The 12,896-nt window shown below is 37.5% G+C and overlaps 1 protein-coding gene and 1 long non-coding RNA gene across 3 annotated transcripts; one reads left to right on the forward strand and one right to left on the reverse strand.

Annotated features, from left to right (window-relative positions):
* Nucleotides 1–3,024: 3,024 nt before the first annotated feature.
* Nucleotides 3,025–8,227, reverse strand: LOC117399227 (thymidylate synthase-like). 2 transcript variants are annotated; one of them, XM_033998278.3, is made up of 7 exons: nt 7,755–8,223; nt 7,183–7,256; nt 6,292–6,466; nt 5,231–5,332; nt 4,389–4,564; nt 3,936–4,007; nt 3,025–3,299 (listed from the first exon to the last, which is right to left on the reverse strand). In XM_033998278.3, the coding sequence occupies exons 1-7, from the start codon at nt 7,969–7,971 to the stop codon at nt 3,162–3,164; spliced, it is 954 nt and encodes a 317-aa protein (XP_033854169.1). In that variant the 5' UTR covers nt 7,972–8,223; the 3' UTR covers nt 3,025–3,161. The 2 variants fall into 2 exon arrangements, with proteins under 2 accessions (XP_033854169.1, XP_058878518.1); XM_059022535.1 differs by lacking the exon at nt 3,025–3,299 and adding an exon at nt 3,567–3,686 and having other exon boundaries at nt 7,755–8,227.
* Nucleotides 8,228–8,240: 13 nt separating this feature from the next.
* LOC131736895 (uncharacterized) lies at nt 8,241–12,383 on the forward strand. Its single transcript, XR_009328480.1, has 3 exons — nt 8,241–8,539; nt 9,178–9,288; nt 10,062–12,383. It is a non-coding gene; the product is annotated as an uncharacterized LOC131736895 (long non-coding RNA).
* Nucleotides 12,384–12,896: the final 513 nt, after the last annotated feature.

Genomic DNA, 12,896 nt, shown 5'->3' on the forward strand with positions numbered 1-12,896 from the left:
ACTTAAACAGTGCTTCCCTTTCTTAAGCCAGGTCCAAAGCAAAGCCGCGTAAAAGCTGGACGAAACCGTTTAATTTTACCGCCGACATTTTTTAAAATTAGAGCTTCTTTATGACAGGATATGCAATCCGTGCAGTCAGCATTATAAGAATCAATCAGAGTTCGCGAATTGCCACGTGATCGCCTATGTCTACAGAAGTCGTTCAGGAGGTTGCTTGGAAAGTAGAGCCCGGCTCTACTTCAAGCAACTGGTTGCAAGGACGTCCACATATTAGCAACTGCGAGTTTCGCAACCGATCGATCAGGTGTGGACCCAGCTTTACAGTTTAATAAAGGGGGACTGCAGAGCTAATTTAGAAAACTACACCATCTACTGGCATTTGGTAGTCATTGCAAGCTTCTTCCATTTCCTTTGTAAATAACGGAAGCACATATAATAACTTCTGCCTATTTTACATATTTTTAAGTTAATAGTAATGGTGATATCAGCATTAATTATTTTTTTTTAAGTTTTTTAGCAGACACCTTTATCCACCACCTAAGAAGGTAGCCTCTCCAGGACAGGCTGCCATGGACTTCAGTCTATGGGATTACCAATCCAGTGCATTGAAACATTGTTTATCTATATGCTCTTACAATAAGTTCATTTTTGTTCACTAAATATTGCAATACTAAATGATTACACCGTTTATTGTTTTTTTTCAGGATGTGCAAATATGTAGACGAGCTCCACGAACATTTTGCACACCCAGTGATAATTAAAAAGGCTCCCTACATGCCACCGAAGGTATCCTGTTTTCTCTTTCTCACTTAACTGCTTTATTTTGGGTCTGTGTCTTAGTTAGTAGTCACTTGGTTCCTAACTTTCCACACCTCTCACTTGGTGTAGTTCTAAGAAAGTCATCTACCAATTATTTTAATCAGACAGGATTAGGATGTCATTGGGCTGATTCCTTTATGGGTTTCCCTTTCAGAGTAAATCCTAATTAATTAAATAACTCTGCAGAGCCCAGATTTAGCAATGAAGTCTTATAAATCTCCCTGCAGTAGACCTGATTCTGGTGTAATGTCTACACTATTAAATAAAGTACAGAAATAACCGAGAAATATTGATATCCTTTTTGTTCTTGTATAATACTCATTAAAACGTCTTTTCTTTATACTGCCACGAACAGCCCATTGCAGAGTATGTTTTATTAATACTCAACAGGAATTAAATATGTCTTATAGAGAAGCTTTCAGCTATAATGAGTACCACTCCAATTGTAATGAACCGTGGCATGCATAAATTAATACACGTTCTTAAGGGTATCAACAGTGATGCTGACCAGCGTTTGCTGGGGTAATGAAGGCTTTATCTTAAAAAGCGTTTGGCCTTATTTGATAAAACTTGCATGGTTATTTTCTTCAAGTTATTCCAAGTTCTGTGTGTCTCACGTTTGACATTACAAACACACCAGATTGACTGAGATATTAAATGCTATGTCTTTAGACCCCCTCAACAGAATATAATTATATATGTCATGATTTTGGCTCTATTTTTGGAGTTCACTTTTGAGAGCACAAAATACCATAATATACCACTTCCCTTTTAAAGAAACAGTTTCCAACCTCTTGGATACTCTTTATCACAATAAAAGGCAGGCTGTAGAAGCCATGGGATAAAAGTGAACTAAGATTAGGTTTATGTCCCATCTTGTTAGTAAACTGGCTGTTGAATTTAAGTTTCATTCACTGGAGCAGTTGCTCACAGCAATGACTTAAGTGTCTTAATCACCACTCAAGGACCCAGGATATTCCATGGAAATGAAGGAGGATTCAGTAAGAAGAGATCAATTTCCTGACAGAGGTCTGGCAGGAACTCTTTCCTAATCACAAGGTTAAAGCTTAACCACAAAGATCGTCAGCCCAAGCTGTATCTCCTCTCAGCATATTCTGTATGATATATTTTGTTGATCTAACCAGAAGTATCTAAATGCTGCCACCATTTACAATAAATCCCTCTGTGTACCAAGGTTACGCAAACCAGTGCTTGTGAGCTTTTATAAAGAACTCCAGGGACTATTGTAATAATTTAGTCTGGTGGTATTTACATCCCTGTGCGTACACACTAATAACACAAAATGCACTGCAGATGACAAAATGGTGATGCAGGTCAAATGATCAAGATTGTGACTGCATCAGAAAGCTGGATTTCCATTTTAAAATATATAAAATTGCTCCCACACACCATAATCCTGAACTGAAAAGAGTTTATCTTGCAGCAACAGAAAAATCTGTCTATTATTTCAAGCCTGGGAGAATTTTTTGTTTTACACTTGGGGCAGGGCAAAAAACATACAAGGCTTTTTTTGTTTGATAACCAAATCAATATACTTATCATATTGAATCATCAACATAGGCAATTGTGCTTTAATTTTACATAAGCATACTTGTTCAATAAAACTGCTTCTGGTGTACAGAGGTCAAGGTTGACGAGGCACACTGTGATTCATGTTGAAACGTAGCTGCAGTTTACTTCAGTATCCAGTGTGTTGTTACTACTGAACAAGCTGCTTAAGATGCAGAAAACTATATAAATCACTCCTAAAGATCAAGTCAATGAATTTAGCAATAGCCATCAAAATGACAAAGATTAACTCCGAGAAACTAATAGGAATACTATTTTTTGTTATTAGGCCCTGCTACATAAGTATTTGTAATGTTTAAAAGTAAAATGGTAAGTCTGTTAATATTACTGATTGGTGGCACTGGTGAGCTTGTAACTGTCTTACACTTTTAAAAAAAGTGTACCAATAAATATTTCATGTGTTAACTTATTCAATAGTTCCATTTGTATATCTTATATTGGGACACGGGGCTGAATTTTAGCATTTTATTTTAAATTACAGAATAACTTTTTTTTTTTCTTAATCTGAGAATTAAAAAACCTAAGCATTTTCTTTTTTGTACCAGTGAGTTTGTCCACACTTTTTTTTTTTTTTTAAATGTTAGTGTACAAAACATGAGAAAAAAGTGCCAAACATAAATATTACTGCATTTATTACAACAATCACAAAAAGATTAATGAAAATGTCTATGTAAATTTTTTTTTAAAAACCCTTATCTTTTTCAAACATGAAATAAGCTACTGTATCCACATCATTTAAAGTTCCGACGTTGTTACACTGCCATCTGCATTTTAATAGCAGGATGGGGGTTGTAATCAATAATTTCAAAGTCTTCAGCTTTGAAGTCATCAATACTATCCACTTTGCGCAAGATTTTCAGTTTAGGAAAAGGCCTGGGTTCTCTCTGAAGCTGTAATGAGAGGTAAAAAAATAAATACATTAAATCATTGCCTTGATTCAAAATCCATGCAACACTTTCTAAATATTGGGTTTATTTTAATGGATCTAAACAGTGTGGCTCCCGAGTGGCACATGCAGTAAAGGCGCTCCGCATGGAGTGCAGGATGCGCCCTATAGCCTGGAGATCGCAGGTTTGAATCCAGGCTGTCACTCTCAACCATGACCGGGGGTTCCTAGGGGGCGGCGCACAACTGGCCGAGGGAGGGCTTAGATCGGCAGGGGAATCCACTGCTCACCAGCGACCCCTGTGGCCGATAGGGCGCCTGTGGCTCTGCAGTGGAGCCATCAAATCTGTGTTGTCCACTGGCACTATAGGTCTGGTGGCCTCGCTGTGGATCTGCAGTGCAAAAAATGACAGATTGGCAGGAGCACGTTTCGGAGGACGCGTGTTCCAGCCTCTGTTCCCAGAGTGCCATTTCTACCACAGGGCTGATTTACAGACCCACTAATGGACCATTACAATATAAAATACAAATAATTAAATGACGTTTATAAATGGTGAGGTCGTCGGCATTAGATCTGCAAAATTGTACTTCAGTGAACTCTATTAATTTAGAGTTTTGTTTTAAGAATCTTCAACTCTTACCTGGATTTTTAAAGGCTCAATGTGGTTTACATAAATATGAGCATCTCCCAATGAGTGTACAAAATCACCAGGCTGAAAAACAAAATGCAAACAATGTTCAAATATATGCAGAGCAAATATGAAAAAAAAAAAATCTAGTTTTTGGGTGATTGAAAGGGCGTGTATAAACCATACCACCACTTTTTTTTTTTTTTTCAGGCCACATACATTAGAGAGGTTTCTGATGAAGCATAATCCTTTTCTTCAACACAAGCAACAATTCCTAGAGGATTTAATTGACCTTTACAAATTGTGTTTTATTGAAGCCGTTGCCATCATTCTTTTTCTTAAATATAAAAGTAAATCCTTTAACTCTTGTAAACCAATATACATAGTTTGTTTTGGGCTTGAAAAGTGGACTTCAAAAAGTATGAAAGAAAATGTGTATTTAAAAACAAAACACTTTTGTAGTACCTTTAGTCCTGTAACATGGGCAATCATATAGGTGAGCAATGCATAGCTGGCAATGTTGAATGGGACACCCAGACCCATGTCTCCCGATCGCTGGTAGAGCTGACAGGATAATTCACCGTTACACATGTAGAACTGGCACAAGGCATGACAGGGAGGAAGAGCCATTTGAGGTAGATCTTGAATATAAATAAAAAGTGAAATACAATGAAAACAGGCATACAAAATTCAAAGAGTGCATATGTTTTCTATTTACTACTAAAGCAGAATTAATGGGTGGGACACTGTTAACACAGAAATTGGTTTTTCAACAATGGTAACTGACAAGGTACCACATGAATGTTGTCCTAATTGACAAAAATGAAGCTCAAATTATCCCACCCTGTCATTTCACGTTTGTAGTAAATTGATAACATTATTACCTATTTTTAAAAGATGGGATGATTATCTATACACGGATACCAAGACACTTCGTAAGGATGCTTCCTTAATTTTCATGCATCATGCCTAGAAAATAGTTAACATCCTGTCACTTGCTCATAAAAAAAATATAGGTCAAAGAACAGACAATTATCTATTCAAGCATACCAAGATTGTAAGTAACAAAGCTTTGTAACTGGGGTAACATAGGCAACCTCAAGGCGCCACAAACCATCAGGGGTAGTCCAACACTTTTTCCAGGATGCAGCACATAATGATTTGATAAATTGTTTGGCAGCATATTTTAAAAGACAAGTGCAAGAACATACTGCAAAAGTTTGGGATAATTCTCAGCCAATCCGAAATGGCAACAGGTTTAATCAGGCTGCTTTTAAAAAGTCTCTCCTTTATAATAAATAAAATACCTTTGGGATTCCAAGCACACATGATAATCCTTCTGTCTTCAGGGTTGATTTTAATAGTGTCAATAACTTTCTGCAGCTGATCAACACCTTGTCCAGTATAATCTAAACATTACGAAAAAAAAGGGGTGTATTTTAAATCTCAACCAAGGAGGATATTCATATGAAGAAATATATTACTTTTCATACATTTACTGAAAGCTTATTGGTAAAGGCACTTGGTTATTCATGAGATTTACCAATCAAATGTCCAAAGTAAGTGTTATGTTTATTTTGGATATTTACCACTTTACTTGGTAAATGTCAACATTTACCAGTAAATCTTGATTTGCCAGTATTCAGACTTTTACCGTAACTTATAAATTGTTTGACATGAATATTGGGACCATATACTGTATATAGGGAAACACATTTATAGCATATGTTTTTACTTTGTTACGGCTAATGTTTATGTATAGAACAGAAACTATATATAAAAAAAAAAATTCAAATAATTTTGTTCAACCTTAGATCCCACTGCCAAGCCAGTAAGCTTGAGCACCAATCTAAAGCTCAACAGGTGCCTGGTCAGTAGGGGCGGCTGGTCAAGCGTAAGTTTCTTGAACTAGGACAGTACCCTTGAGACATGCATCTCATTTACAAAAGGATGTTCTGATAAGAAAGGCAGCAAAAATGCAGGTTTAAATCTGAAACTAAACTAATTAAATCTGAACAAAGCAATTTAATAAAAGAACAATTATTATAAGACAAAAAATAAGAAAACAATGGATAACCAACGACTCCAATTGACATTTTCAACAGTTACAATTTATAATATTTACAGCCCTAAGTTCCAAATGGGATCACCATCCAAGATAGTAAACTCGGAACAGCGAGGACCAAACCTACACTTCCTTGAATGCACGACTCGCCCTGCACACTACAAAATCATGCAATTACCAGGTTAGTCTCTCTGGGATCCCACATGCATACTGAATTACATTTTGATTCTGTGAATGTAGGTGACCCTCTGTAATTTTACTGCGACAATTCCTATGTCTGTTTTAAATGTTAAGCAATCACACCCGAGTTCATATCCTTGTATTCTGCCCCAAAGTGTCGCCACTGGAAGCCGTAGACAGGCCCAAGGTCTCCTTCCTCTCTTGATGTAAAGCCACTTCTGTCTAAAAACTCCCGCGACCCATTGGCATCCCAGATTTTCACACCCTTTGCAGACAGTTCTTTGGCATTTGTTGAACCCTAGAACCAAAAAAAACAAAAAAAACAGCAACATTCACCTACGACTGCACAATGTTTTTACATTTAGATTAAAATTACTGGACTCAAGGAGTCACAACGATGCCCAATCCTTTAATCCCTTTACTAGCTTCTGAAATGTCTTAACCTTTTAAAGTTGTAGTGTCCCAAATTACATGGAGTGCAGAATGAATCATAAAACGTGTGGCTAGAATACCGTTAACGCATCTGATCTTGGGAAGGTAATTCGACTTGGGATACAGACGGACAGGACATCTCCATATACCCACAAGATATCCTGTGGTAATTTTTGTCTTTCAAGTTTAACACAACTGGATAATAGTTTAAAAATATATGAAAAATTCTAATAGAACTACCACAAAGATGAGAAATGTAAACTAAAACACAAACAAACTTAACCCTCAGCCTGAGGGTCTTAAGTCACCACCTGTACTTTATGTTTGTAAAAACTTTCACATAAGGTGATCTGACCCGAGTTTGGCAATTGCTCTTCTGTTCCAGTTTTGTGCCATGGACATAGGTAACCCAGCCAAAGGGCACATATATATCAACATCAAGTTTCTAACCTCAGGTCAAACCACAAAAATTATCATAAAGTTAATATAGGAACATTATAAAAGCACAAAATACTCAATTTGACAAGTTAGTCGCTTGAAACTTTTTTTTTTTTTTTTTTGAGGAGCCAGGGTTTTCTTTACCTTAATGAACCATAACAGCTCTTCCAGTATCCCTCGCCAGAACACTTTCTTTGTTGTCAACAGTGGAAACTGGTCTGAAATAATAATGCACTGTCAGTTTATGCGATAGGTTTGGTCAATAAATTAATGAATGTAACCAAAGGTATTGTAAAACACAGACATTTCATCATGATATTATTTTTATTATTATTTTTATTATTATTATTATTATTATTATACTTCCTTTTGTCACTACTAAATTAGCGCCAAATGCAGGACTCCGCCTCTCCAGATTTCAGAATGACCATGCAAGCCAAACGATAAGGCGCATGGATGAAATAGTTGTGGTGTACAAATCCCCCCCCCCCCCACTTTAAAAATAAAATAATTATTACTTTGCTTAACAATAAATACACTTTACGATACTGATTTTACAATACAGGTCTATTTAAAAAAATAAAACAACAGGTTTACAAACAAAATGCATCCAGTTTACACAGAAGCCATTCAGCACATAAATATGTTATACAAATTTGAAAATAATAATAATAATAATAATAATAATAATAATAATAATAATACAAGGTTCTTACCCCTTAAACTGTATCTTGCTTGTGAACCGAACAACGAGACGACCCCAGTACCAGTCCGGTCCCCTTTTCTGAATCCGTGTTTCATGATGTACTCAACTTGATCCAAATAGCCTTGCTCATCACAAAACATTGTAAAATTCTTCTCGGCTTTATAAGCTTCTTTGTGCTTCTTGTCAGGATACTGCACGCATGCATTAATTTCTGAAGTAGCAGGCATGGTGTATTTATTAATCGTGAAAATGTTAAACTCGAAATTAAATATGCTCTTGGATTCAGACTATGCAGTTCAAAACGTTGATGCAGCCACCTTTTTTCTTTTTTTTTTTTATCCCTGCAAGCGTTCATAAATAATAAAATATATATTTATATATTAAATTTACTAGATACTTTATACTTTAATCCTGACGCGCTCTTTTCTTGAAAGAAAAAAACTCAGTTGTTAAATTGCCGCGCAGTTGTTCAAATACAGCTGACTGTGGGCGGGGATGTTTGTGTCAGCTAAATCGTAAGCCTATGGGGCTCTCTGCTGGTATTGTGCGCGCAGCTTCCAAGTACGTCATCATTAGTGAGGTTACACCCCGATCACAAGAAGTAAACAAAGAATGAAAGGTTCTTTAAGTCCATGTACGATTTCCCCTGAAACGGATCATTAGGGTTCTTCGTTTTAGGTTTTTATTTTTTGATCTCGTAATATGCCTTAAAAGTTATTTGGAGTCCTTTTGTTTTTTCACCGATAACTCGAATCCTAATACAGTACTTCATTGAAAACACTGTAAAACAAAAAGGTAGCTCCTTGTTTTTAATTCCCCTGAACACAAGCGAGTGAAGTTTAATTGATTTCCCCTGATTTAAACTCTTAATGACTTGTTGCAAAAACTGTATAACCTGTTTTGCTAATCATTCTCTCTTAATTATGATTTATTTAAAACAATTTAACTTCACTTTTTATTTGCATTTTCCAGCACCTTATTCGCATCCCGCAAATGTAACACAAATTGAATAACGGGTATTTCAAGGGTAAAATCGCTTTCGGCCATTTATTTCAAAGTTGATTTATGTCTACGTCAACGATATGTGTTTATCCCGGGCAAAACGGATTTTGGTACAAATATGGCACAGGTAGCATGTTAGCATGTTATCCATTAACACACATTCAGTAAGTAACTGGGGTATTTCAGGGTTTTAATCGCTTTATTCAAAGTTGATTCTCACAGAGGAGGAACCCCTCTACGTTACCCATATGTATTTATTTCAATTTTACACATTTCTATGCACCAAGAAATTAAATAAATCTCATAACAAGATTCTCATAACAAAGTTGTTCCCACCTTGTGGTTCCAAAGATTTTGCAAAGTCCAAAGAATGATTTTGTTCTCAATGGTTTAAACAATGGTTTCCTTTTTTCCTTGTGATTTCCTCAAAGAAAGGAATTCCTGGTGGTGGCCATGTGAGGTTGTTGGTAGAAAAGTCCAGCAGGATACAAGAATGAATCTTTCAGTGTTGGAAGTTGGACACAAGCAGTTCTTCTCAAAAGGTGAGATGGCAGGCTGGAAGCTTGCGGTGGTAGTTTCTCAGATGGCAGGCAGGAAGCTTTCAAAGGTCTCTCATCTTTGTTGCTTGTAGGTGTCCAGAGCCGATGTTAAGAGCCAGCTTATTGAGAGAATTGTAAAGAAGGGACGAGCACACACATGTGTCTGTGACAAAAGAGTCCTTTTTCTAACCTTTGAAAAACAAACAGTTCTTACACATTCTCCAATCACATAGCTATATCCAAGAAACAATAGCTTCACAACATTCAATTCATTGGTTACTTTGAAAATAAACAGAATTGATCATTGTCCGTTAACTTCTACAGTACCACTGTAAATGTTAATGTCAACAGATATCTTCTATCCACAAGTGGGCCAGCCACTTTGAATTATCTTAAGCTGATCATTTGTGTTTATTTAAACAATAAAACTAAGCTTACTCACACTTTGAAGTGGGGGTCTTTTGGTTTAGGAAGAGATGGCAGTCTGAGAACAGACAGGCCGAATTCTCCAGTACAATGGTTACATTTAGATTTGGTCAAATCCTTATAACCTATACTATACATTTAAACCTCAATACATTGTATCATGTATCCATCACAAAGCATAGGAATGCATTATAAAACCCAGATAGGTATGGTAAAGCATATTACAAATATATGACAAACTATTGTAAACTATGTAAATGTATAGTAAAGTCATAAAAACTGCAAAATGACTGTGCAAATTTAGCATGATAAACTTTTATAAGGACATTCTTTTCATTTCCATCTTGCAGCTTTCTGGTCCACTTGGATCTTGTCTGACGGTGCCATGATGGCCAGGATATTGTTGGTCATGGAGCTCTTGCACAATTGTCTGCTACAGCGTTCTAAATGCACTAACTGTAGTCATGATTATGTCATGAGACTTGTGGGTTTGCCACAGTAATGTTACATTTTGGGATGAAAGAAGACCTGGTGCAATAGATCAGGCTGTTTAACTGTGCCAAATATTGCATACCGCTCTAATGTTTTTGTCATGGCATCCTACACAAGTGGAATTTTACAGTTATTGTTTACCCAGATAGTTACAGTGGGCACACATTTTGTTAACACGTTGCTATTAAATGGATAGAGTCTGTCGTGTAGCACAATTCAATGACATTTTGTCAATTACGCCACTGTGTATTGTATTTTACAACTATGCATGTGCATCTACAATAAAAGCTCAAAGCCAAGGTAGCTGCAGTAGGTTATTGTGGGGCAGAATTCATTGTAGTTTTGTACCAGTCTTCATTTATCTTGCTCTATTAAGGATTAAAAATAGACAAGCTAAACACATGGGTGTGTACAATACAACCAACTGGGCGACCAATGAGTGTGTATAAGGGGAATACTGGCACGAGTAGAACCAAAGAAACCGAGGCTGAAAGCTGTGTCCATATAAGCCATGCACTGTCCTAGAACTCTAATACACACTGCTTTTCTTGTTAAAATACAGTACACGTTAAAAAGTCCAGCTATATTTGTTTTCTGTTCATTGTATAGTCCATTGAAAAGAGGGAAATGGTTGAAGAGAATACCATGAAGTGGCTTAGGTACTGTAGGTTATCGAATGTCACTGTTTTGAATTTCTGATGCAGTTATATTATGTCTTGGGTAAGGTTTTTTAAAGCAGATGACGCCAACTGTACCAATGTTGAGAATAAAGCATGGTACAAATTCAATATGGTACGGTTGATATCCCAAACTGGATTACTTTGTGAAGCAAAGCGTACACTCTGTTTGGCTGAAATATCCTCACCAGTCTATACAATCTATAACAAAACATTGTCAATGTAAAAAAAACAAGTTAGAAAAACGCAACAGCCGTTTAAAGGGGTAATTTCAAACACAAAAGTCCAAGTTAGGAGAAGCAATTGGGCCAATCTTGTCAAGCATCAAACAAATAGGCACAATTGGAAAGGTGCTGGGGCCCAAGATTCACACAATTCTTGCTTCTAACTTGGTGCCTTTTTTGATCGCTTCGCTCCACTTGAAATGCGCAGTGGCGCAGCGGGCTTAAGGTCGTGTGCTCTTCAAGAACGTCATGTTGCAAGTTCAAACCACTTGAAATGCTCTTTGTATGACTTGAAGTGAATGAGACACACACTCACACACTGAGACACACTCACACACACTGAGACTGTGTGTGTTTCAGTGTGTTTGTGTCTCAGTGTGTGTGTGTCTCAGTATGTGTGTGTGTTTCTCAGTGTGTGTGTATGTGTCACTGTGTGTAGCCTCTTGTTGACTGTGTTTTAATGAATCCTTCAGAGGTTGCAAGTGAAGAAGGCACTGCAATGTTGCATTGAGTAGCATGAGGTGAAATTGGGGTTGCTCAAGCCTATGAATGGATGTGTAAGTGCAATGTTCTCTTAGAAGTCTGCGTGTTAGTCTCCTTCAAGCTTTTCAACTTCGGACAATAAAGCCCTCTGAGCCGATGTTAGTCTTCAACTGCAGTTTGACATGCGTAGATGCAGGTGGGGTCAAAGTTGATAAGGTGGATACTGCTTAAGGAAGTAACTGTGGAAAGTGCAACAAAACTTTGTCCATAGGAGAAAATGGAGTTACCACGATCCATCATAACTGTTTTTAGAGTCATCCCCTGACATTTGTGAATGGTGATTGCATGTGTACCGATGACTGGGAACTGCTCTCGAACAATGTAGACTCTATCCATGATTTCAAACTTTGGTTTACTGGGGAAGAACAGCGGGTAAATATGCCACATATGCCAATCGCTCAGCATCTTATTTGCTCTTTATGTATCTACATTGAATAAGTAGCCTTACATTTAACGGGTTAAATCACGTTTGGCTGCCGATTTCTCTGCAGGTACCTGGCGAGGGGCACCCCCTCTGTAAGCTACACCTGTATTTAGCCCAGTCCAATGTGGTTTACTGGGGCAGAACAGAGGGCAAACATGCTGCATATGCCAATTTCACAGCTTCTTCACTGAAAAAAGCCTTGCATTTAAAGGGTTAAATCACTTTGTGCTGCCGATTTCTGTACTTATTCAACGTAGATACATAAAGAGCGAATAGGAAGCTGAGCGATTGGCATATATGGCATGTTTGCCTGCTGTTCTGTCCCAGCAAACCACGTTGGGCCAGGCTGGGTACCTGCAGAGAAATCAGCGATCCAATGTGATTTAACCCATTAAATGCAAAGCTACTTATTCAACGTAGATACATAAAGAGCAAATAAGAAGCTGAGCAATTGGCATATGTGGCATATTTACCCGCTGTTCTTCCCCAGTAAACCACGTTGGGCCGGGCTAAATACAAGTGGGGCTTGCAGAGGGGTTGCCCCTTGTCAGGTACTGGCAGAGAAATCAGCGGCCCAAAGTGATTTAACTCTTTAAATGCAAGGCTTTTTCCAGCGAAGAAGCTGTGCAATTGGCATATGTGGCATGTTTGCCCTCTGTTCTGCCCCAGTAAACCACGTTGGGCCAGGCTAAATACAAGTGGGGCTTGTAGGAGGGTTGCCCCTCTTCAGGTACCTGCAGAGAAATCGGTGGTTTGTGTCTGTTTGCATAAGGCCACGGGAAATTCACGATTTCACGTATTTGATTGCCTACCGTGAAAAATGTA

This window comes from Acipenser ruthenus, chromosome 4, assembly GCF_902713425.1.
Source record: "Acipenser ruthenus chromosome 4, fAciRut3.2 maternal haplotype, whole genome shotgun sequence".
Classification (NCBI taxonomy): Eukaryota; Metazoa; Chordata; class Actinopteri; order Acipenseriformes; family Acipenseridae; genus Acipenser; species Acipenser ruthenus.